The 23,351-nt window shown below is 40.0% G+C and overlaps 2 protein-coding genes across 7 annotated transcripts; one reads left to right on the forward strand and one right to left on the reverse strand.

The window, feature by feature from the left end:
- Positions 1-1,631: 1,631 nt before the first annotated feature.
- LOC139792697 (tRNA selenocysteine 1-associated protein 1-like) lies at positions 1,632-15,166 on the reverse strand. 5 transcript variants are annotated; one of them, XM_071736416.1, is made up of 11 exons: positions 15,024-15,166; positions 13,438-13,614; positions 11,966-12,046; positions 10,876-10,952; positions 10,643-10,779; positions 9,922-10,053; positions 8,911-9,030; positions 6,611-6,830; positions 5,997-6,042; positions 5,037-5,205; positions 1,632-1,944 (listed from the first exon to the last, which is right to left on the reverse strand). In XM_071736416.1, the coding sequence occupies exons 4-10, from the start codon at positions 10,903-10,905 to the stop codon at positions 5,069-5,071; spliced, it is 822 nt and encodes a 273-aa protein (XP_071592517.1). In that variant the 5' UTR covers positions 10,906-10,952; positions 11,966-12,046; positions 13,438-13,614; positions 15,024-15,166; the 3' UTR covers positions 1,632-1,944; positions 5,037-5,068. The 5 variants fall into 5 exon arrangements, with proteins under 5 accessions (XP_071592517.1, XP_071592516.1, XP_071592521.1 ...); XM_071736415.1 differs by lacking the exon at positions 15,024-15,166 and adding an exon at positions 14,530-14,664; XM_071736420.1 differs by lacking the exon at positions 10,876-10,952.
- On the forward strand, positions 14,760-22,285 carry PAK1IP1 (PAK1 interacting protein 1). Of its 2 annotated transcripts, none has more exons than XM_071736413.1 (10): positions 14,760-14,895; positions 15,625-15,787; positions 16,728-16,848; positions 16,952-17,026; positions 17,656-17,708; positions 18,192-18,337; positions 18,428-18,525; positions 19,826-19,925; positions 20,981-21,107; positions 21,727-22,285. In XM_071736413.1, the coding sequence occupies exons 1-10, from the start codon at positions 14,833-14,835 to the stop codon at positions 21,969-21,971; spliced, it is 1,191 nt and encodes a 396-aa protein (XP_071592514.1). In that variant the 5' UTR covers positions 14,760-14,832; the 3' UTR covers positions 21,972-22,285. The 2 variants fall into 2 exon arrangements, with proteins under 2 accessions (XP_071592514.1, XP_071592515.1); XM_071736414.1 differs by having other exon boundaries at positions 21,730-22,191.
- Positions 22,286-23,351: the final 1,066 nt, after the last annotated feature.

The raw sequence follows: 23,351 nt of genomic DNA on the forward strand, positions 1-23,351 counted from the left end.
CTCCAGGGACGGGAAAAACCTTGCTGGGACACGCAAAGGGGAAGGGGGCACGGGACACAGTTGCTCCCCCTTCGTGAGGCCGCGCCGGCTGTCGGAGCGTCGCGCCGTGGTGAAGCCCGGAGGCGGCAGCACGGGCTGGGGACGGGCCCCTACGCCTTCCGCCCTCTTTCCGCCGCACTCCGCCGGTCCTGGCGGAGCGACCTCCCCCGGATCCAGCCTGCCTGCTGTGTGCCGGACGTAGCGACTGCCCCACGCACACCTCCGGAACCCCGAGGGACGGGAGTTCCCTTCCTGCCGGGGGAGCTCCCGGCGGCGGCTGCGGAGCGCTGAAGAGCGGCAGGGCAGGCAGGCGGTGCGCCCGCGGAAGCCGCCTGGCATTGGGTTTGTGTCAGCGGTAGAAACTACAAACCGCGGGTTTACCACTGCTTGCCTCGGCAGACTTACAAGCAGGTGATAAAAAAAGCTTCAACTCACCTGCTGCTTCCTGCAAAGTGTCTATTAGTAATTTTTAAAACTTGTAATATGGAAGCATTTTGGGTTTTCTTCTAGTAAAAGTAAAGCTGAGAAAAAAACACGGCTTTACATTTTTAGAGTGTCGATCTGCCCTGGGGATGATGCAGCAGAGCAGAAAATCACTACCAGCTTCTCTGTAGTCCTCAGTAAACACGTTCACCCTACAAAGCCCACAATGTACTGAAAAAAAAAAAAATTACTGACATAAATGAGACACCGATACCCAACAGTGTCAGGGCTCTGATGTTATGCCCACCCATTCCAGATGTGTGTGTGTCAGAGCACACACACACAGAAAGTGCTTATCAAACTCAGGCAGACCAGCAAGGGCAACTCTGAATGCTCTGAATTAAAAATAAGCAGTAAGAGAGGGAAGTGCTTTTAATTTTAGCAGGGATTTTTGTCCTGCCAAGTCTGTTCGTACTTTTTTTTAACTTGACTGCAGCTTCTCAGACATCCTACATGACTTGCTCCTCAGTTTCTTAGTCTTGATTTCGTGGATATTGAAAGGAGACAACCATTTCCAAAATCCCAGCAGAGCAGGATTTTACAGGTATCTCCCCTCATGAACTGTAGTGCCAGAACTCTCATCTCTTCCTTTCCTACCCTACCACCATAAATACAATTTTACATGTAGTCAGATGGCTATCAGGGATAATCCCTTCCAGGCTGTAGGACACATTTCTTTAGAAGTGACCTGCAAGAACTACCTCATCTTGTGTAAACTGCTGGGGTTACAGATGCAGAAGCTGTCAAAGAAGAACTAATCAATATAATAATAATAATTTTTTTTTAATGGTTTTAGCCTGGATTTTTAACTCTTTGTCCAGGAAACAGTTATCATGCTAAATTCCAACAGAGGGGAAGGGAAGCAAGGGTATCAGGATTTTTCCATAAAGGAAGAGCAAGATTTACAAAAGGGTATCAGCTGTGCCTGTTGATAACTCACATTTATCAGTAGGTAGTACCCCAGATTTCAACTGGGGCAACTGGCTAAAATCACTCTTGCACAGGACAAGGGACAAGTTTAAAACATTCCCTCTTTTTGATGCATGCAAAATATATTAAGGCAACCTGTTAGCACGATTTTCACATGTGTCAAAGGCAGCTACACTATGTTTGCTCTGTAAATTCAACTTCTGCTTTATTTATTTTACTTCCATTTTAATTATTTAGAACAATTCACATGGTGACATGCCTTTAATGACACTCATGACTCAAATACTTCTTGATGTAGTCAAACAAGGTCTACTGACATGAGTCACTCAAGTTAAATAGATGTTACTAAAAATGAGACAAAACAAAAGGCAAATATATTTATCTCCAGCAGAATGATAGGGGTCATCACCATTTGATCAATCTTCCCTGTGAGTTATATCTCAAGTTACTTTGAGGTAGCACTAGAAAGAAGCTGTTGGTCCAAGAGCATCCCTGCAAAAAGAAACATTCACGGCTTAAGTACCATTTAACCTTTTTTTTTTTTTTTTCCATCTTAAGTACTCTTTACACCCTTTTCACCTGTTCCTTTTTCCCTGTTCACTGACCACAGGATTAGCTGCCCCTCAAACCATTATACTAAAGCCTTTCTGGTCAGAGAAATGAGAAAAAACAAACCCACTACTCTTCTTGAAGAAATTAGCAGGTTGATGAGTAAAGGCACTATCTATTGCAGTTAGGTGCAATGAAGAGTTTATAGAAACTGTACTAGATACTCTTGCCAAAAAACCTTCAAGCTTAAAAAAAAAAACTCAAAAAAAAAAATAAAGCAAATACACTTCACCTGGGTAAAACAGACAAAACAGGGGTTTTTTTTTTTGTTTTTGTTTTTTTTTTGAGTGCTCTTACTGCAATCAGCTCTTCATAGAACTGAGGGTAAGTACCTGTGTGATATGTTCAGGCCTGCATGCAAACTAGGTAATGAAGGCCAGTAGCTGAAGAACAGCCTTACGTATACTCAGTAAAAAAACCAAACAAACAAAAACCTCAGTAATGCATTCTAGCAGTTCTGCTGCACTCTACTGTATTTGGGGTTCCTGGGTAACAGAAACATAACATGAAATTCTGCATTCAGTGTGCCTTTGCAGTAAAGAACATGCAGTGCACATATCATCTTGATCCCATGTATGCCAGTAAGATGCTAGTAAGGCTCAGGAGACAGAAAATGAGGTCAGAGAGCTGCTTTAGAACAGAGTCACATGGGCTGCAGCCAACACATTCTCTTCCTCACCTTTCCTGTATGTTGACTGGAAGAAAATAATACCCCCAACATTTATTTCTCAGGTTTGGAGAATTAATGGCCCAAACCACCTCTGCCACTGTCTGACATGAACAGTGTCTTCATAGGGGTACTTTCCAGTCCAAAACAGAAGACACAGGCATATCTGAAAATAGTCTGTAATGCAGAGTGCAGGGACTTTTAACAGGTAAAATCTGCATAAGTGGGGTGGCTGATGACTGACCTTTGGGGGTTTATAGACTGTGGTGATAAAGGAATTAAAAAACCAAAAAAACCCAACAAGTTCCCACAAGTTACTTGCTGTAACTGAAGCGCAATGCTAGGTGATGCTATGCAAGCTGCTTCGAAAGCCCTGGAATCTGTCTTGCTGCTTGTGGTGATGGTACTGCCTACACAAAAAAATCCTTCACTCAGGAGACCAGTTTGTACCACCAAGATCCAGTACAACTAGGGACTACAACTGAAGTGGGATCAAGCCCAGTGCAGTTTCAAAGCTTTAATCCCCCCATTCAAATTCAAGGGGCCCACATCTGCTACCTTGAGCTTCCCCTCCTTACTGTAGTCCTCTTCCAAGCATCACTTTTCCATCCAGCTTCTCTTTATTATTCCACTTTGTCATATTCTCATTAATAAATTCCCTACCATCACCCTCTGAAGACTCACCAGTTCACACAAGGAAAACCATTCACCCAAGAAATCTATGTTCCTAGCTACCTTGCAACTAGCTCTCTGCACAGAAGGGAAACAGTTGCTGAAACTATGATGCCACTGCCCCTGCCTAGATGCCTTCTCCTTTTTTGCTTTGTCTCTTCCTACACATACATCTACAGAAAATCCAGGAAGAATTCCTAAATATTCTTCCTAAACAACTTCCTAAAAAATTCTATAAACAAAAGCCTTTTTGGTTTTAGAGCATCTGCATTCCAGAAGCAGAACTTTGAAAATATTCCTAACTGAAATTGAACTGTAGGAACTTTGCAATACAGTATTGCAAATTTAAATTTAACAGCATGCAGGTTGTGACCACTGTTTAAATTAGTTACCCTGTCATTAAGTCCAAGAACTTTATCCCCCTCTGTCCTCAGAACAATTGTGGTTTAGCTTGTTCCCAAAACACACCTGGTAGCACCAGTGTCTTGACTACTTTTAGTAGCTTCCAGAACTATGAGCTATGGTAATTTCTGCTACCTTTTTTCTTGGAAGAGGATTCTTCTGTTTCCAGTCTAACTTACTTTATCATTATGCATTAAGTAGTAAATACTTTTGCATATGTATAGGCTTAAAATAGTCCCCATCACTGGAAAATACTTAATACCCTTCAAGATGACAACCTTGAGAGAAAGCCACTCAGAAGTTGCTAGCTTAGCAGAGCTTTCCTCATTGCCATTTCCCCTCATCTCCCAAATACTGGAAATTCATCATCCTACTGAAGTTTTATAATCTCATCACTACAAAACAACTGAGCCCAGGACTGAACAAAATAGAGATTTTTAGGATGGGGTGCCACTTTGTAAAGAATAGTTACTAGGATAGTACTTTGTTCCTGATTTCACCTCCTTTGAACCAGAGTTATTTTCAGGTTTTTGAGCATGCACTATAGTACAGCAGTTGGTGCTGCAAAGTGTCAGTTGAGAAGACTGACAATAAAAAGGGCAGAAATAAAATTATCAACAGGGATCATCCTTAATCTTTGGAATGTCTGCAGATACGGCAGCTGAAAGTTTGCCCTTCTGAATGTTTGAAATACTGTATTGATAAAGCAATTCTAACTGACCTAACAGATCAAAGTAGTACAGTTAACACCAGCAGACAGCAGGAAAAAGACTGGGCCCAAGTGTTCCTGTTGTACATCCTGGAGCATCTCCCAAATAAACATATAATCAAAGCAAATGTGACAATTGCCCAGGAAACTGGGAAATAAGTGACAGCTAGGTTTTGCTAGTGTCCTGATGCCCATACTCAAAACAGGTGAAGTACTCCTACTGCCTCCAGCTAAATTCCACAAGCCAGAAGAGAATGAGCTTCACATATATAAGTAAAATCCCTTGCTGGCAGGTTTGCAGAAACAAAATTTTATTTACACAGGCAAGTCTGTCTTTAGACCCCATTGAACTCTTTACATTTCTAGAATATTTACATGATTTCAAGATGCTCCAAGAATTGAGTGATGAACAAAAAAAAAAAAAATTACAGAACTGTCAAAAGCATAGCAAAAGAACCCAACCTATCATTGTGCTTTAAAACTTATGATCTAGGGGGTAATGTAGAAGAAATGTAATTTTAGCACCTTGGTCATTACGGTCATGCTATATAAGACACTTAAATAGCAGAGGGGATATCAGAAGTGACCGTATCCAGAGGCTGCCAGTGACAATTCATGAGGGAATCGTAGAGTTCTTCACTTGTCTCCATAAATTGTCTGTTCATTTCATCAACATCAAAGTAAAGCTGTGGATCTGAAAATAACCAAAGCTTGGTAAGTACAAGCATCTAATCTTGGAAGGCATACACACAAAAACCTGCAGCAAATGCCTAATAAAATGGTTCAGATTAATTTAATAGATTTAATAATAAACTCAGTAATATGCTTATTCACCTAGAATTTTAACAAACCTGACAAGCCCAGTTTCTTTTGGAATTCATGCATTAGAATGCTAGAACTATACTGGTATATCAAGACTGATGACAGATTTGATGGTAATTAACATGAAACTTGTCCCAAAATCCATTTAATTAATTCCTACTAAGGAGCATGTTACATAGGATAGATTTTCTGAACATCAACACAAGACATCTCTGTGCAAGAAACTATCTGCAAACATGCTGGGCCAAACAGTTAAGTTTTGTACCAAATCTTTTACTGTAAGCGAAATCCTTGTTTTAGGACCTGCAATATAACCTTTTACCTCAGAGTTTGGCAAAACAAAGCCTTTGCCTATTAATGAGTTCAATATAGAATATGCTTAGCAGAATCACCACAAAGATGTGACAAATTCTGTATTAGACCGTTTTGGAAGAACTGAAGGGAAAGTTACAAGCAACCTGTAAAGTACTGTACTGTAAAGTGATGAAAAGGTCCCAGTTCTACTTTACATGGTGTACACTATGAGCTTTAAAATCCTACCCCAGCTACAACCCATAGAGGTCCTACTACTTCCAAGACATTCTTCATCCAATAGTCACTGGCCTGCATTTCTAAAGGGCACAAATATGGCTTAAGTCAGATGGTAGTGACAATCATAATTACCTTCAGTTAGTAGGTCATCGCTGATTTCAGTCATAGCTGCAGTTTCCTAAAAATAAACAAACAAAAAAAAAATCTTTTAAGTTTAATCACTACCAATTTTAGAAAGCATCACAAATCCAAAATAGCTATTAAAAGCTATTAATTGCTCTCACAACTACAAAATAGGTCTGGGGGGGAGGAAAATTACTTCACTTGGATTTTTGGTGTGTTTGTTGGAGGTTGTTTTTTGTTAAAGAAACACATAGTACAGTTCAGGTTGAAAGGGACTTCTGCATGTTGTAATCAGTAAATTGGCTGATCCAAAGTAACACCATACTATACTTTTTAATTTGCTTTAAGCAAAGTACATCAGAAAAACAGCAAGAGAGAAAACCTATACAACTGTACGCTCAGACCCATTGGTTGGCATACATGAATGTTGGTGTTTAAGTCTCCATTTCTATAGATGTACTATTTAGGCATTTATAAAGATACCTCTGAATGAAGCTGTTATTCTATACACTAAGCAGAAAGCATTATTCCAGTTTTGTAATTTCTCTGCTCTTAGACAATTTGTGCAACTGGAGATTTTTTTCTTTTTTTTTTTTTTGAAAGAAAGGTGGTAGAATCTTTACCTCAAAAACAGCTGGAGCCATGACAGCATCTCCTAAAGAGCAGTCTCCAACAGCTTGCATGCTATCATAGTGAGCATAGGAGCTGTAGTTGTAGTCAGCATAAGGATCGTAATTCCACTGTGAGGAGGAGGAGGATGAGGAGGAGGAATAGTAGTTCTGATAATCTTGGTAATAATCATTATAATTGTAGGACTGGTACCGCTGGAATTCTGCTTTCAGTCTGCAACAGGAGAAGTTATATCAAGCTAGAGTTTGAGAACAATGAACTCTAAACACACTTCTGAAGCTACACTAATTACCAGCTCATGGATTTCGAAGTTTAAAAGGAAGCTTTTCTGAACAGTTGCCTAAGTAACTGTCTGTCACAGACCATGACTGACAGTTAATACAGAAGCAAATGGTCTCACCTTCACCAATACCAAGAGTAATTATCTCCATGGATTAACTTGAGCCACGACACTCATCTATATGCATTTTGAGTATTTTTAGAGCTGTATAAGCAAGCTGCTGATAAATCTTTGTGCTCTGCTAAAAACAGATTTATCAACACCAGAGACATTTATCAAGCACAGCTGCTTTAAAGATGCATTCAGTCTTAATTAGCCTCTTAATCTTTTGTTTGGTTTGCACTAAATCTTACTGTTTCCAGAGACAAAGGGGCAAAGTCAAGATTATCTGCTTCCGAGGCAAACTGGCAGGCAGTGTCAGATGTTCCTATCTGCCTCCATCTGCTCAACCTTAGTCCATCAATAGTTGCCAAACTATGTCAGGTGAAGTCAGCACTGCCATTATCCACTATGAAGCCAAAGCAGCAGGAAAATGAGAGAATTCATTAGCTCTTAAGGCTAGAGGTCCTGATGATTATCTTCACTACTTTCCTTCCTCTATTTTGTCAGGGACAATTTAATACAAATGAGAATAATCAATACACAAGTGTTGTCTGTTCTAGACCAGAAGCATACTACATAAAATACATTCAGATAACCCAGCTGCATATTCCAGAAAATTCTCTACACTTAAGAAATTTCCTCACTGATTGTTGGGCAGACCTCCTGTATCTGCAGAGTACAATTTCTCTCTATCTCCACCTCACTACAGAAGTCAAATCTAGCTTTTTGTCAAGAACACAAACTGAAGGAGCTCAGGTATTTCCAATATAAATGACTTGGTGACAAACTACTCCACCAGATATACTCCACCAAGCTACACCACTCAGATATAGCAGATTAATAACATTTTAATACCTGCATTACATTTGTTTAATTACTATAAAGCTACACATACATTCTAATAAAGAAATTCTGTTCTCTTGCTACTTTAGGAAAGAAATGACTAGATTATATCCTAAACTTCTGCTTCTAACTCCTCTCCTATATACATCTTCTTAAGACAGAGAAGTCTGAAAAAAATGCTGACATTCTTGTTGATAGCAGAAGTGAAGAAATTAATTGTTCCTTTGTGACCTTTTCTTACTTTCAAAAAAGTCAGAACACTTTTGAATAGTACTCTCTTGGGTAGGAGCATTTCCATTCTAAAGCAGAGGCAACATCTTGCAGAATTATCCAGGGTACAAGAAACTAAAGATACCATTTTCACTGTATAACAGAACACACGAGCTAACTTCATTAATACACTGGAATGGTTTCTCTGTATCCTGGGTCAGAGTTTATCAAATTTGGTTATCAATTCTCCAACTGTTCAGAGACTCAAATTGCTTTGAATAACTGAAAGAACTGAGCCAGCAGAGTTAAAAAGCCTCTCAAAGTCAATTATCTTTAAATTCCCTGCTGCCCCAATCACTTGAAAAGCAGGCAGTACTCTAAACAAACCGTTCCAAAGCAACATCTCTTCTGTCTTCTGCTCCCCCTATATAATCTATTTTTCCACTTAGCAGCTCCTTCCTCAGCATACTGTAAAACTAGTGACATGCTACCTTGTCTAAACTATAAGGAAAGCTCTAGAAGAAATGCTCCCTAGCATCCAAAACCAGCTGTTGTCTCTTCTTTTAAGCCCAAACCTGGAAGGTACTTATGAATGCATTCAGCTTTGCTACTGTAAGAATTAAGGCTGGTTAAAACAGCAGCTCAGCTCAAGTTACATAACCTTGCCAGATTTAAGAGATTCCCCCAGCAACCCTGAAACAGGCTGATGAATCCATGGAGTTGAAAGATGATACTTCTGTATTTTTGGTTTTGTAGTGTGTACATCCATTATAGCAATGGACACAAACTTCACAAAAGCAGAACTACACAATTCTGATTATTTACAATTACTGTATCAACACACAACTCATTTGTTACCTTTTAGAAATTCCTATGCTCAGCCGGATTCGTTTTCCCCCGAGACCTGGTGCATTCTGGCAGTCTTGCAGTGCCCTCATCTGATCACCTTGCTCACCAAATCTGACAAAGGCATACCCTCTACAATTTTCAAAAAGGAGAAAACAAATACCAGTATGATTAATAGTAAAAAGCTAATTAATTAAATTTCTGTCTTCTACAAAACCAGAAAATAGTTGCTACTGTGGCTTCTATTACCTAAGCAACTTCTCTGGCACATGCATACACACAAAAGATGCTGTTGACAAATTTAAAGCTTTGGCCAGAAGCAAAAACCTTGTTTATCACTAGAATTAGGATGTAAGTGGCTGAAAGCCAAAAGAACAATACATTTTAATTGGTGTCTGTGTAAGTAAACAGCTTCCATGTTTCTGCATTTACAGCAGCTGATTTATCAGTTAGTAGTAACCCACTCTTAACCACTCTAATACCACTAACATTCTTTCCATACTTGCTTTCTCTAAAATTTCTTGCACTTGTGTATTACAGCCAGCATTTCCTGAAGAGGAAACTTGCTCATCCCTGCCTGGCCAGTGCAGCTTCTGATATGCTTTATTTTCTAGTACATTCAGTCTCCCAACCCCCTAAGATTTGCCAGGCCTTGTACTTTTCTCCCACATGTAAACAGGAATTATTTTGTCTTCTGTACTGCAGATGACTAAGTAGACACGCTGTTTATCTAAGCACAGCAGCACAGAGTCACATTGCACAGCTCTCTCTTCTCCCACCACCTTGTTCCTTTCACATGGATTTACATGTGGGTAAATTGAAGCTTAGCACATTAACTGCTTAAACTAACCAAGAAATTCTGGAAATGCAAGGATCTATGTTGTTAAAAAAAAAGCTAATGCTAGAGATTACTCTCTCTTCCTGCCACTCAAGAAAATGCAGGAACAGTTCCAATGCAACTTCTTAAATATTACTTATATTAGCAAACACATTGACAGCATCATATATTTTCACATGCGTTACCTGGAATATCCCAGGAGATCTGTTGCTATTTTGCAGTCAATACATGAGGGATATCTCTTTAGGAAATAGTCAAAGAGCTGGAAATCATCAACTTCTGGAGTAAGCTCCCCAACAAATATTGAATAATCCGGTCTTTAAAAAGAAAAGAGAAAAACTGTCAAGTTTAAGGTAAGTGGGTGACTGCAGTCTTAAGTACCAGCATGCAAGCAGGCAGTTACCACTGGACAAATGAGCAGACAAACTCTGAATGGAGTGTAACTGCAAAACTGTGCTGAGTAATGTACAGAATTGCAATCCCATCAATCCAACATAAAGGTCTCAATTTTTCTGGGTCCATTTTACTGCTTTCACCAAAAAAAAAAGCAGCATTTCAAAGACCCATCTTATTAAAAAGCTATTAGAAAGTTGTTTAAAGAAGATACTACTTCTCTGAACAGGGAAGGTGAGGCACAAAAATAGCAAGAAAAACTATTAATTCAAGTTACAGCCATGATTCCAAAAACTGTGACTATTTTGCTACCACTTCTCAGTATTTTATATGAGGGACAGATTACAAAAAAGACTTTAATTACTCTATTGCCAGTGTATTTCCATTCACAGCACTCAGTGCACAGACACCAAATGTGCCATTTCAGGATTTTAAAAGTAAGTGATGGCATTCACTTGGCACTATCAATTTTAGTAGATAAGGTCAAAGTTTCTCATTACAAAAGGTCTTTACCTGACTGAAATATTTGTACTACTAGGAACGAACTCTATTCTTCCTGGTTTTATTTTGTTCTTTTTCTTCCGTTTCTTCTGTGGTGTTCTCCACCAGCTGTAGGCCTGGAGACATTCTCTTTTTTTCGCCATTAAGTCCTGTTGGGAGAAAAAAAATCACCTTTATAGTATTTAGCCTCATTTACATTCCTCCCTCCCACTCCCCATCACCACAGGTGATTTCCCCATATTCACCTTGCCCTTGAAAGAAGCCTGGGGTCCCATTTCTCCCTCCGCCTCCCATGAGGGAAAGCAGCCTCTGGGGAAAACGCCTGGCAAAAATAACAGAGCCAAAGGATTGTATGAACAGCCATATTCCCCTGACTTGTCAAGCTGGCTAACGGATTGACAGCTTCCTCTGGGAATCAGGGAAAAAGCAGACAGCCCTTTGATGTTGGCCAATCCTAAATGTTAATTAGCTTCAGGACTGGACTGTGTTCCACTGGAGCTCCAGGCTCAAAAACCCCTGCAGCAGCACAGGCTTGAGTGACGAAGTGTCAGGGAAATCATTACTCTTGCCTAGAAGGGATCTCAGCTGCCTCTCATCTCCCCTCACCTAGGAATCCTTCTTGTGAGATGCCTCTCCTCACTACCCAGCTGTGAATCACTCTCCCAGGCCAGGAACAACGAAAGGAGGCCGATTAATGGAACGTAAGGAGAAACAGACCAGGAATAGGCACCAGCTTGGCTGAGGGAAAACTCAAACCCAGACGCAAGGCCAGGAAGAGGCATAAAAAAAGTGCCTCTTTAAAAAAAAAAAAGAAAAAAAAAAAAAGGAAGAAGGAAAGAGCAAGCAAAACCCCAAAACCCACAGTTTTAAAAGGAAGTGGGGCAATTACACGAAAGCGCAGGGAAACAACAGCTGTGTTACCACAGGCTGCCTCCCTTGCTTAAGATTTTGAAGAAGACTTCCAAAAATAAGAATGGTGTTTTGCAGCATTTTTTTTACTTACGCAGGCTTTAAGGTTCTTCCTCTAGAACACCTCTACATATATCTTATATAGAGGCTTTTATGCGCAAGGTCCTTCAGAAGAACTTGCGCTCAAGCAATCCAAACTGCAAACCTTGAACGTCATGCGCCCAACCTGCTTCAGTTGATAACGGTTACGTGTCCAGAGGACAGCCACCAATTGAAATGCCAAATTACAGGAAGAAGTCGTAGGTCTAAAAGAACACCCACCTCAGAGCAAGCTAGCTATTTCAGCTTTACATTTACTAGGAATTCTGAGTATGGTTCTGGAATCCACGTAGGCATTGCAAGCCTGAATTTCTGACCAGATCTTACCTGGCTTGCCATGGCTCAAACTATCTTCCGCCTTTCCCGGAGAGCACAGCTGCACAGGTTCAGTCTGCTGCAATCCTTCCGCTGGAAACGTGAAAGAGGAACAAAAAGTTGAAGGATCTTGAACTTGGGATTGATTACTTTCCAAGATTTTGCCCCACCTCATGTTTTTAATGTTGTTAATCCAGAATTTAAATCTCTAAGGTCTAACTTGCCACTGTTAAAGCAGTGGAGATAAAAAGGATTAAAGGCCAACAGGGTTATGCTTAGAAGTCATCTTCACTTTCTTGAACTGTAGTAGTCCACAAAGTTTTCCCACTGCCCAAAGCACTAGAAAACTGGAGAGCTTTTAAGTCACCTACACCTTACCCTTATTTCTGAAATACCTACATATAATGCAGTAATTCAGAAAATTCATGTACTAAAATGTTTAAAATCTCAAAGATAAACAGACTTTATTATGTTATATACAACTCTTCTTCTTCCCCCCCCCCCCTCCTTTCAGGCACAGTAGAAGTCACTTTATTTGTACCACAGCTTATCAGCTGAAAACAAGCAGTGGCACTTTTTATGCACTGAAGAGCAAGAAAAATAAAACAAAGAGAGGGCACAGGGTTTATGTGATCTTTCTCTGCACCTTAAGATGTGCCTTCTCTCAGTTGCCTCATCCATATACACATTTCACTCACTACCAGGGAGTTTGCAACATAAATTACCTTCTACTGCCCTAACTTAACCATTGGATTCACTTCACTGAGAAGGTGTCTATTTCTTGATTTCAACACTTTTAAATTCCAACCCCAATATAAATCAGCACCAAAAATAAATTTGCAAAATATTTTGCACGTACTTCCACACACAGCTGTTTATTCACCACTACTTTTTTTTTTTTTCACATCCAGTATTGCTCCTTCTATGCAGATACTTGGCTGCTGGTTTTTTAATTCCCATTTCCATCCAAGAATTTGTCATGCTTTACAAAGTGGCTGGTCAAATATGCATTCACATAATATACTAATTACATGTGTCTGCAGTGCCTTAATGGCTTGCTCACACAGGGAAGCAGTTCAGAGCACTACTTCTGAAAACTGATCAGGCTAACCTGACACAGGATAGCCATATACCATGTTATAACATCCATGCATGGATAACTCAGGATATACTCAGGATAACCATGCATTCCATCCCATAATCATTGTGAAGCCAAGAAAATAGTCAAGCATAAACAAGCCCTTAAATACAGGCATATACCAGTAAGGTATACATCCCTTACTAAATCTGTGTTCATTATAAAGAATTACCACCTATTTTTTCCTGATAAAGGAAGTTATTATTGATAAAAAAATATCCAGACACTGATGTTCCTCTAGCTCAAGCATCACTTTTATTAAAAAGAACAATGAACTCCCCCATGCTGTAAACACTGAAATACTGAATTCACAGCTGCATAAGGTTTTTGCTTTTTTTTAACTTACCACTCTTAATTCACGTGGACTTCACCGAAGGTGGCAGGCAATACAAAGCTGTTTGATTGCAAAACACTGCAAAAGGCAAGTGATGCAATCGTTTCTCACAGTCACCAGACTTTTTCACAAAATTGTTTTTGCGTTCTTTCCCTGTCTGATCTTGACTGTTGCCTCTCGATCGTTTCACTAAAAAACAAAAATATTTAAAAAACAATTAAACCAGCTTGCATTAACATCATATTTCTTACATCTACATGAACTGTAGCTACAGTTATAGATAGCTTGCTACTTAAGGAGAGGCTTAACATCAATAATTCAAGTGCACCCTTCATTTTATTACACATGCGTTTTACCACCCCATTTAATCTGCGTTTTGATTATGATGCTTTTAACGGTGAAAAGGTGGGCGACGCTATTTAGGAACAAAATCGCTTATAGGGACACAGCTCACTCAAGCTGCGATGACAAGCCGCCCTCTTTCTCCATTCATTTCGCTCACATGAAGAGCTGGCTCAGGGCTTGCGGGATGGGGAAATCTCCCAGTGGGCCTCAGGCCGGCGTGGTGACCCCCGCCGAGCCCAGGCCCGAGCCACACGGCGCCGTGACGCATTTTGATAAGCCACAGGGCACGACGGGAAGAGCCACGGTGCCCGGCACAAAGTGCGCCCCGCCCGGCCGCGGCCCTCTGCAGCGGCCACACTGGCGCCGAGGCCGCGCTTCCCGTTTACTGCGCTACGCGGCAGAAAAAACTAAAAGCGGGACAAAAAAATGTAAAAAGCCCTCTAAACACAAAAACAAAGACAAAGGGTCACCGAAAGAGGCCGCGGCGCCCCCCCAGCAGTTCCCGGAGGTGGGGGGGAAGCAGTTCACCGGCCGCTTCGGCCCAACGGCCGCCAGGCCTCACCGCCCCGCTGCCCGTGAGGCGGCGGCTCCAAGGCCCCGGAGGGAAAGGAGGAGTCCCTCCCTCCGTCCCCTCACCCCACTCCCTCATCCCGTTGCGCAGGACATCGGTTCGCGCTCCCTCGCCTGCTGATTGCCCCGGTACCCGCGCCCTCCGTCCCCGCCGCCCCTCTCCTCCCCCACCCCGATCCCAGCACTAACGCCTCTCATCCTCCGCGTCGCCATCGGCAGCAGCACCAACCCCGCTTCCGCCCCGCCAGGACCTCCCGCCCGGGCTGCCCCGCGTAGAGCCTGACCCGCGGAACCCGTACCCCCGCCGCTTTTCCGGGCTTTCTCCGCCCACGGCCGCTGTCGGAGGCCGCCGGCAATTCCCCAAGTGAGCGCTGCCGACCACCAGCCGCCGGCCTACCCGGGCGTGACGCGTCCCGAGGCGGGCGCAGGCAGCGCGCAGGACGGGCGGTGGCGGAGGGCGGCAGGGCCCCGTGCTGGCGCCACGCGTGGCGGATGGAGCTGGTGGCCGGCTGCTACGAGCAGGTTCTCTTCGGGTTCGCTGCGCGGCCCGAACAGGTACCGGATGAGGGCGGAGGAGGGGGAAGGGAAAGGGGGGGAAGGAGAACGACGCACACCGCGGCCCTAAGCCTCCGCTGGCACCCCCCTGAGGGAACGGTATCCCGGCAGCGCGCCCCGCTACTCACCGCCTCCTCTCTCCGCGGCCGCGGGGCCCGGCGCCGGGTGGGGTTTTAAAGGAGCGCGGGGGCGGGGCAGGCTCCGGCAGCTGCAGGCTCGGCCCCTCGCTCCGAGCGCGGGGTGTGGGAGCAGCCCACGGGCACCTCGGCGCTCGGCCCCGCTCCCCCTTCTCGGACTTTAGGCGCGGAGCTGAATAGCGGGGCGGGGGAGGGATGGCTCTACGTCTCGGGGAGAGGAGGGGGGACAGGGCCAAGGTGGAAGGCGTGTCTCCGGTCTGAAATGGTGGAAAAAAGGAGAGTTTGCCCCAGTCGTCCCTGGGGCTGATCTTTGTGCGGATGTTTTACACATGCAGCTTCGTCTAAGCACAGCACTAACTACGACAGGCGATTTGCACGCTTAAATCACTCAGACTAACATTAACGTTAACTCAATAACATCCCATTATACTTGGTATATTTAGCATTATTATGTGTAATTCCATCACATTTTTCATAAATACCTTTTCAGGTTTTGCTCCTTTAAAAAAAAATTAAATTTAGGGGATGATGAACTTGAAGCTCACTATTGTAAGCTCTAGAAAGACCTGTTTATTTTGTATTTCATTGACAGTCCTGGACAGTCGTCCCTGATTTTACACATCATGCCCATTCCGCCTCATTGTCAGCAGTAGCAGTGAATAACAGATATGTGGTCACTGGGAGCAGGGATGAGACAATCCATATCTATGATATGAAAAAGAAGACAGAATATGGGGCACTGCTGCAGCACAATGGTAAGGAAGTATTTCTTCTTAAAAATCTTCCATGTTAGAAACTTACAGCTGAAAAACTAACCTTACAAGACGAAAATAGTCATTTTTTTTAGTAAGTCTTTAATAGTGATAGTGCTGCAGCCATGATGGTTGACAAGCAAGGTAAGCTTTTGAGCATAAACATCCACAAATCAATTTTGGAATTAACCCACAAATATAGCTTGCTGCTTCCAGTTGTTTTTTGTTTTAACTGTTTCAGAAGTTACAACCTACAAATGGCTTGTTAGCCATTTTTGGTTTAGAGGACAGTTTATCTAGACCATGTCTACTCCCAACAATCATCTTTCCACGTGTCTGCCTCCTGTCACAGATGTACATGAGCCACAGCTCATGTACAGGTCAGCTGTCTGCATGGGAGCAGGCTGCTCATTTTGGGTTGTTTGTATCTCAGCCCTGGTTGTCGTTTTTTCTCCTAAAACTGAGCAGTACATGGAGCTAAGACTGAATGTAGTACCTGTGTTGAGCTCACATATAGTAACTGTAGTACTTATGGGAAGCAGCACATGCAGTAAATTCAGCTGTGCATCAAGAGCAGGGCTGTGACACAGGGGCATTCCTTACCAATTAAACAAGTTTTGTGTCACCTGTGGCACAGTGGCTAAGGATTGTTGTTTTAAGGAACAACAGATGGAGTTCAGATGTGAATGGCTATGGGGGGGGGAGGGCTGATAGAGCCCATTGGTGATTGAATATAACCCGAAAGTTGCCAGGGTGGGGCAACTGTGAAGAAACGTTCAAGGCCTGTGAAGAAATATTTAGGAAGTAATTCAGATTTGCCCCAAGGCAGGGTACTAGATGGCACGTTTTGATGCTAGGAGCTTCTCTGTTAATTAATACGTTATCTGTGTGAAAATGTTCAGGGTGTAAAACACTGCTAATGGCTCTCATTTGGGTTTTGTAGGCACAATAACTTGTTTGGAGTTCTATGGTACTGCACATCTACTGAGTGGGGCTGAAGATGGACTAATTTGTATCTGGAACACAAAGAGATGGGAATGCCTGCAGTCCATTAGGGCACATAAGTGAGTTTCTTAAATCTGTATATTTATGTGAGTTTTCATGTTTATTTTCCTTATTAATAGTATATGTGGCTAATATATTTCTGTTGTTTTTTTTTTAAATCAGGGGGCATGTGACATCTCTTTCTATTCACCCTTCTGGGAAATTAGCTTTGTCAGTAGGAACAGATAAAACATTAAGGTGAGTCAGAACTGATTAATAAATGCTGGAAATCACAGTTCATTTATTCTTAACAAATTGTTACAATTTTGTGTAGGCACTAGGCTGTGCAACACTGACAAAACATACTTGGACATCAAATGGTTCAATGATCCATAGGTTTGTCTTTTCAAATTCTAGGTACTAGTGGTATTTTAAAGTATTTTAAAAATAGTCCTTGCTGTTCCCAGCCTCTTGTTATGCTCTCTTTATAGTTGCTTGTATATGTATAAATACATGTGCATTTTGGAACATAATTTGTTTAAATTTCTGAAAGCTGTCAGGTTTTCTCAGTGTGAGAAAAGTAATTTTCCACTTGGAGTGTGTACATGTTGCTGTACATAGGTGTTTCAACTATATAAAATGGTATTTTTAACAGGACAAAGTGATATTTTGTTCCTTCTGGAATAGTGGTTTATAAAATAAATATCAGCAATTCAGCCTTTACCGTGTGCAAGCGATGTAAAAAGTCATCAATTTCTTTTGCATTAAGAAGGGAGCAAGAGATGCTTTAAAGCTTCCTTCAGATGCCTGGCATCAGCAGAAAGGACTGCAGTTTCTCTGTGCTGTTTTTTTAACTGGAATGCATTTTATCTGTTGTTGTCTTTCAGAACTTGGAATCTTGTGGAAGGACGATCAGCCTTTATCAAAAACTTGAAGCAAAGTGAGTTTATCAGTCTAAATCCACTACAAAGTGAAATTAGATAGTTTTAATTTTTTTGTGTAAAGAAAAGTAGACTGAACTATCAACGAGCCAGTTAATTGCAAGCAGCTTTCAAACTATTTTTGCACATGCAGGCAAGCGTACGCAGCCATGTGTCCTTTATAATAAGAACAAATTACCAAAAGGAAAATACATTGACACTAAAGTAATGTTATTTCCTTGAAATTTGATGTCAGGATATTGAAATAAATGTGCTTTTTTGGTTTTTATTCTTCTACTTCCTCCACTTCTGATAATCAAAGATAAACATTTATGAACATAATTTTACTTGTTTTTTATACGTTACTTGATTTATTTCCTGAATTTTTCTAGGTTTAGGTAGAAAAAAGTGTCTAGCAGCTTCTAAAGATTCTTCCTTTTAGATTCTCAAGCAATATAGAATGCAGTGTGTTAATGTGTATGCAAATATATCAATATATACAGATGCCCATATAATTAAATGGTCCCCCACGGGAGAGAAGTATGTGACTGTGATAACAAACAAAGTGGATATCTACAAACTTGACACAGCTTCAATCATTGGCACTATCACAACAGAGAAGAGAATTTCTTCACTTAGATTCATTACAGTAAGTACAAAAAAGAAAGGTGCTGGGAAATCAACTCATTTGAAACACATGAAATTAATCACTCTTGCATTTCTTTTTTCCCATTCCAAGGACTCTATCCTTGCCATTGCTGGAGATGATGAAATGGTAAGGCTCTATAGCTGTGACTCTCAGAAATGCCTGTCCGAATTTAAAGCCCATGAAAACAGGTATTTTATATTTGTTTACTATTTAAATATTTATGGTAATGCTGAGTGCTCACTAAAGTTCAACGACTTGTAATGCTCAACATATTTTAGAAAGTAAATTTAGATTCTAATAGAAAGTAAATCTAATTATGTACTAAATTCCTAATTTTGGGACAGTATGAACACAAGTACTCTGCTTTCCATGCATGTTACAAAAGCAACAGGACATAGACTTAGAAATACTACAGTTCTAAATTTATGATCTAAGAGCAGTATAAAATATTTAGCCTAGAGATGAGAAGGCTCCAGGCAGACCTTATAGAGCATCCTTCCAGTACTTAAAGGGGGCCTACAGGAAAGATGGGTGGTACCTTTTATCAGGGAGTGTAGTGATAGAATGAGGGTATTAACAGTTTTAAACTGAAAGAGGATAGATTTAGATTAGATGTTAGGAAGAAATTGTTTACTGTGAAGGTGGTAAGACACTGGAATAGGTTTCCTGGGAAAGTTATGGCAGCCTCCTCCATGTTAGTGTTGCAGGTCAGACTGGATGGGACTTTGAGCAACTTGGTTTAGTGGGAGGTGTCCCTGCCCATTGCAGGGATGATCTTTAATGTCCCTTCCCATCCAAATCATTCTATGATTGTAAATATGGGATCATTTTAGATGATGTCTAAATATATCTTAAATTTAAGATCTTCATATACTGGCATGGATCTGTCTTAACCTTTCTTCCAGGATAAAGGTCTTCTTTCACCGTTTCCTCCCTTAAAGCTTTTTTTTTAATCAGAACTGTAGTGGGGTCTGTAGCACTTCTCAAGACAGGACACGAAAATGCCTTTACAGGGTTCCCATTGCTCCTCTACAAAACTTGCTTGTCCTCAGCAACCAGATTTGGTAGTAGGACCCCTGGTCACATTCTGTTTTATTTTGGTCAGTCCTTGACTGTTGCCCCCTTGGCAGACATGAGTCTGAATTACCCAGCAGGGCTATTTTGGTTGGAAGACCTGAAATAGAGCCCCTACCTATACTGTTTTTAATTCACCTAATTTAGCATTAGCTAAAATGTCCCTTGTGTGCTTAATAGTGTGTACTTAGAACTATTAAAGTGTTCTCAACTGAATCCTAGCAATCCTAGCAAAGGCAAGTGTTACTACTGTAAATTACAGCACTCAAACCAGATGACTGTCCCAAGATCCTGCCCATCATTTTGGGGTTTTTAGTTCAAAATGATTTTTAGACTGTTTCCTATTCATCGACTTACTGTTCTGAAGTGAACTGCCATGCTATGTAGTAACAAAGGATTACATTTTCTTCACAGAATAAAAGATATTTATGGTTTTGAGAGAGAAGGACAACATGTTATTGTTACTGCATCCAGTGACGGTTACATTAAAATGTGGAACCTGGACCTTAATAAGGTTGGCCTATTAAAGTGCTTGTTGCATTTATGGAAAAATAACAGATAGTTCTGTTATAAAGATTAATTTTAAATCAGTGAGGAAATTTTACTTGTAATCTAAATGTCTTGATAATCTTCCATGTTATGTTCAGTTGAGATGTGTATGTCTGTGCACATATTTTTATGCACTAGTATTATTTTTGCATCTTTGTAATTTCTTTTTAAACAAATTATAAAATCTGATTATATTATGGAGATTTCATCTCCTCTTAATATAAAGTCATGCTTCAGACCTACCTGACCAAACTTTTATCTAATGAGCTATATCTCTTCTAAGAATTGCTGTTGATTTTTGTAATATTGATGACACAAACTCTATGGTTTGGGGGGAGAGTGGTTATTCACATAGGGGTAAAAACTTGTCCTTTTGAAAAATTCAAACACATGAATGTACTAGGTACTGTTATTGCCTGTATTTTCAAACAGCTCTGACTAGAACAGCTCAACAAGGAATCATGTCTTACTTTAAAGTTTCCCATTGTGTATTGTTTGCTTTGGGGTTTGTCTTTTGAAAACATATTAGATTTTTTTTTTATTTAATCCCTAGAAATTAGGGATCTACTGTATTCCACTATAACTTCCTCCCACTACTATGATGCAATCACTTAATTAAAATCAGTTTAGCTATACCAAAAAATAACTTTTATTTTGGAGAAGTGTCTGAAATCATTAACAATTTTTCTGGATTGTCTATGTCTTACCTAGTTAAAAATTACCCTAGTAACCTAGTGTTAAAGTATCCATGTATAACCTGATCCCACTGATCTTGCTTATCAAGATATGTTCTAAAACTGTTGATAGTTCTTTGTGTAACTGTCTGTGAGGAATGGCATCAGGAACAGGACTGTAACAACAGGACCATTATGCAGTATACAGCCTCTATTTCTAAACATTTTTAGGCACCAGATATTAAATGGAAGGTGGGCAGTAAGACACTTTCTCACTTGAAATACTTCAGTAAATTTAAAAATAAATAAAATAATTAATAATTATCTTCTTATCTATTATCTCCAGATTAAAGATGTGCCATCTCTACTGTGTGAAGTCAACACCAAAGCCAGGTTAACATGTCTTGCAGTATGGCTTAACCAAGCTTCAGAAACAAAAGGAAATTCTGATAAAGCTGCACCATCATCTCAAGGTAATAGAACAGTGGTTTTGGTTGTTGATGTGACTGTGAAATAGACTAAACTAAGTGGGAGGTTTTTACTGCATGCATTAGAAAAAGTTTTGGTATCTTGAAGAACTGGGGTTACAATACAACATTAGCAAGTGATGCAGATACCCTTACCAATCTGATAGTGTCTCAAGCCTGCACATGTGTTAAAAGACATAAGCCTCTTTCCACTACTGTTACATGAAAGTTTTGTTTATTTTTACTGCACTAACATAGCAAGGAAGCCACTGTGCAGCTTTTGAGGCTGGTAAGAAAAGAACAAAGTTTGATAGAAGGGCGTATCTTATGTTCCTATAAACAAAATGAGGCCTTGGGCCAGTGTAGTTGGGCAGGCTTCCAAAGTCTGACTCAATTGGGGTATTTTGCTATTGTTTTCCTGTATTGTAATCTATTTACATATTTGATCTTTAGATATTTTTGTATTACAGGCAAAACTAGCTTAAATGACACATTCCACTGTATATAAAAGAAATTAATTTATAACCCCATTTTTAAAACTGTATACAAATCAGTCTCTGTGCCCTTTTAGACTACAAAGACTGGGCAGAAATATCAGTGTAAATAATTTCTTGCTTCTTTTCAGCAGGTGAAAATGATTTTTCATCAATAGTCAGGAAAAAAAAGGTTTGTTGGAATGATAAAAGTGATAAAGCACCAAAAAGAAAAATAATTTCAGAGAAGCAAAAATTGGAAGTTCCTCTACAAAAAGAAGAAAAAGAAGATAAAAGTGATAAAACACCAAAAAGAAAAAAAACAATTACTCCAGAGAAGCAAAAATTAGAAGCTCCACTGCAAAAGAAGAAAAAGAAATTGAATAGGTCAGCATGAAGGCAGCTACTTTCTCTCCTGTATAAAAAGTAAAAACTGGTGTTGCTCTAGTTTTTATAGACACAAACTTCTCACAGGATATATACCTTGGAACTGACCTGTTGTTTAAAAGTAAAGAATATTTTTACCCTAATAAATTTACTGATTGTTCTTGTAAGTAGCAAAAGATATGGCAACTTTTCTTAAGTGAATTAGGTGAAAATAAATACATAATATGTAATGGTTTTATTTTTTTAGTAACAATAGCATACACTTTTTAACTAGCTCTGAAAAAAGCTAGGTAAACAAATAAAGCAGCTGCTCCTATCACAGTACACATTTTTGTCTCACTTAAATGCACTTTAAAAACGTGAACTTTTCCATTTTAGTGTTGGAAAAGTTACTGTTCATTTGACTCAAAATACGACCTGCTTTTTTCATGCATAACTTTTTCTACTGGAAGAAGGAACGTGTTAAAATTACTTAAAATAATTTTAAGATTGTATTCCATTCATACATTCACAAAAAATGGTACTTTCTAGTCCTTGACATGGTGCTTATATATTGAGTTTATAATCAAAATGTTTGGGTTTTTTACTGTGTCCATCCTTTGTGCATTTAATTATTTTTAAAGTCTTTCCACCCAGTCTTTTCACGATTGAAATCTTTTGTGCAGAACATGATACATATTTTTAGGTGGGAGAGTTGGTACCAATAAGATTTTGCTTCCTCTTCCCCAAAGTGTTTTTCCAAGTCCTTGATCTGAGCTGTATTGTTAAAAATTATCTCACGTTTGAAATGTTTGTGCACTTAAAACCCTGTTCCCACTGACTGAGAAGGTCAGGAATTTGCTTTTTGTTTATTGTAAGTCTTATTGCCAATACATAGTGGGAAAAACAAAGTTGAGCAAGAGAAAACAGGGTCAAGTAGCTGTAATACGTGTTCTCTTCTCTACCAGAGTAATTACTATTTTTTCTGTTTTCAATGAGTAATTTGAGTTATGTTTTATTCTGGTTCTCTGTAGTAATTCTCTGTTCCAACTTATTTGTGAAGCAAGAGAAAAGTTAGAGAAAATCAGAAAAAAGAGAGTCATACCTGGACACAGATTTATCTTCTGTAACTGTTTCTGTTATTTAGAGAAATGATTGCAACCCCTTGTCTGAATACCCAGTACAGTTGATCATTATGAGCTCAGTTTAATTCAGTAGTAAAGGGATCTCAATTGTACTGGAGTTTGAACATACACAGCTTTTAACTTTAATAATACCCTGAATGTGTGTGTACACAAAAACGGGCAAATAATACAGAACTTTAAATGGTTTTTAGAATAAATGGCAGGAAAGGTAGCAAATCAGATTTTTAACTAATAACTAGGCTCCAGTAGTAAATATAGGATTTACA

Source organism: Heliangelus exortis, chromosome 2 (genome assembly GCF_036169615.1).
Source record: "Heliangelus exortis chromosome 2, bHelExo1.hap1, whole genome shotgun sequence".
NCBI lineage: Eukaryota > Metazoa > Chordata > Aves > Apodiformes > Trochilidae > Heliangelus > Heliangelus exortis.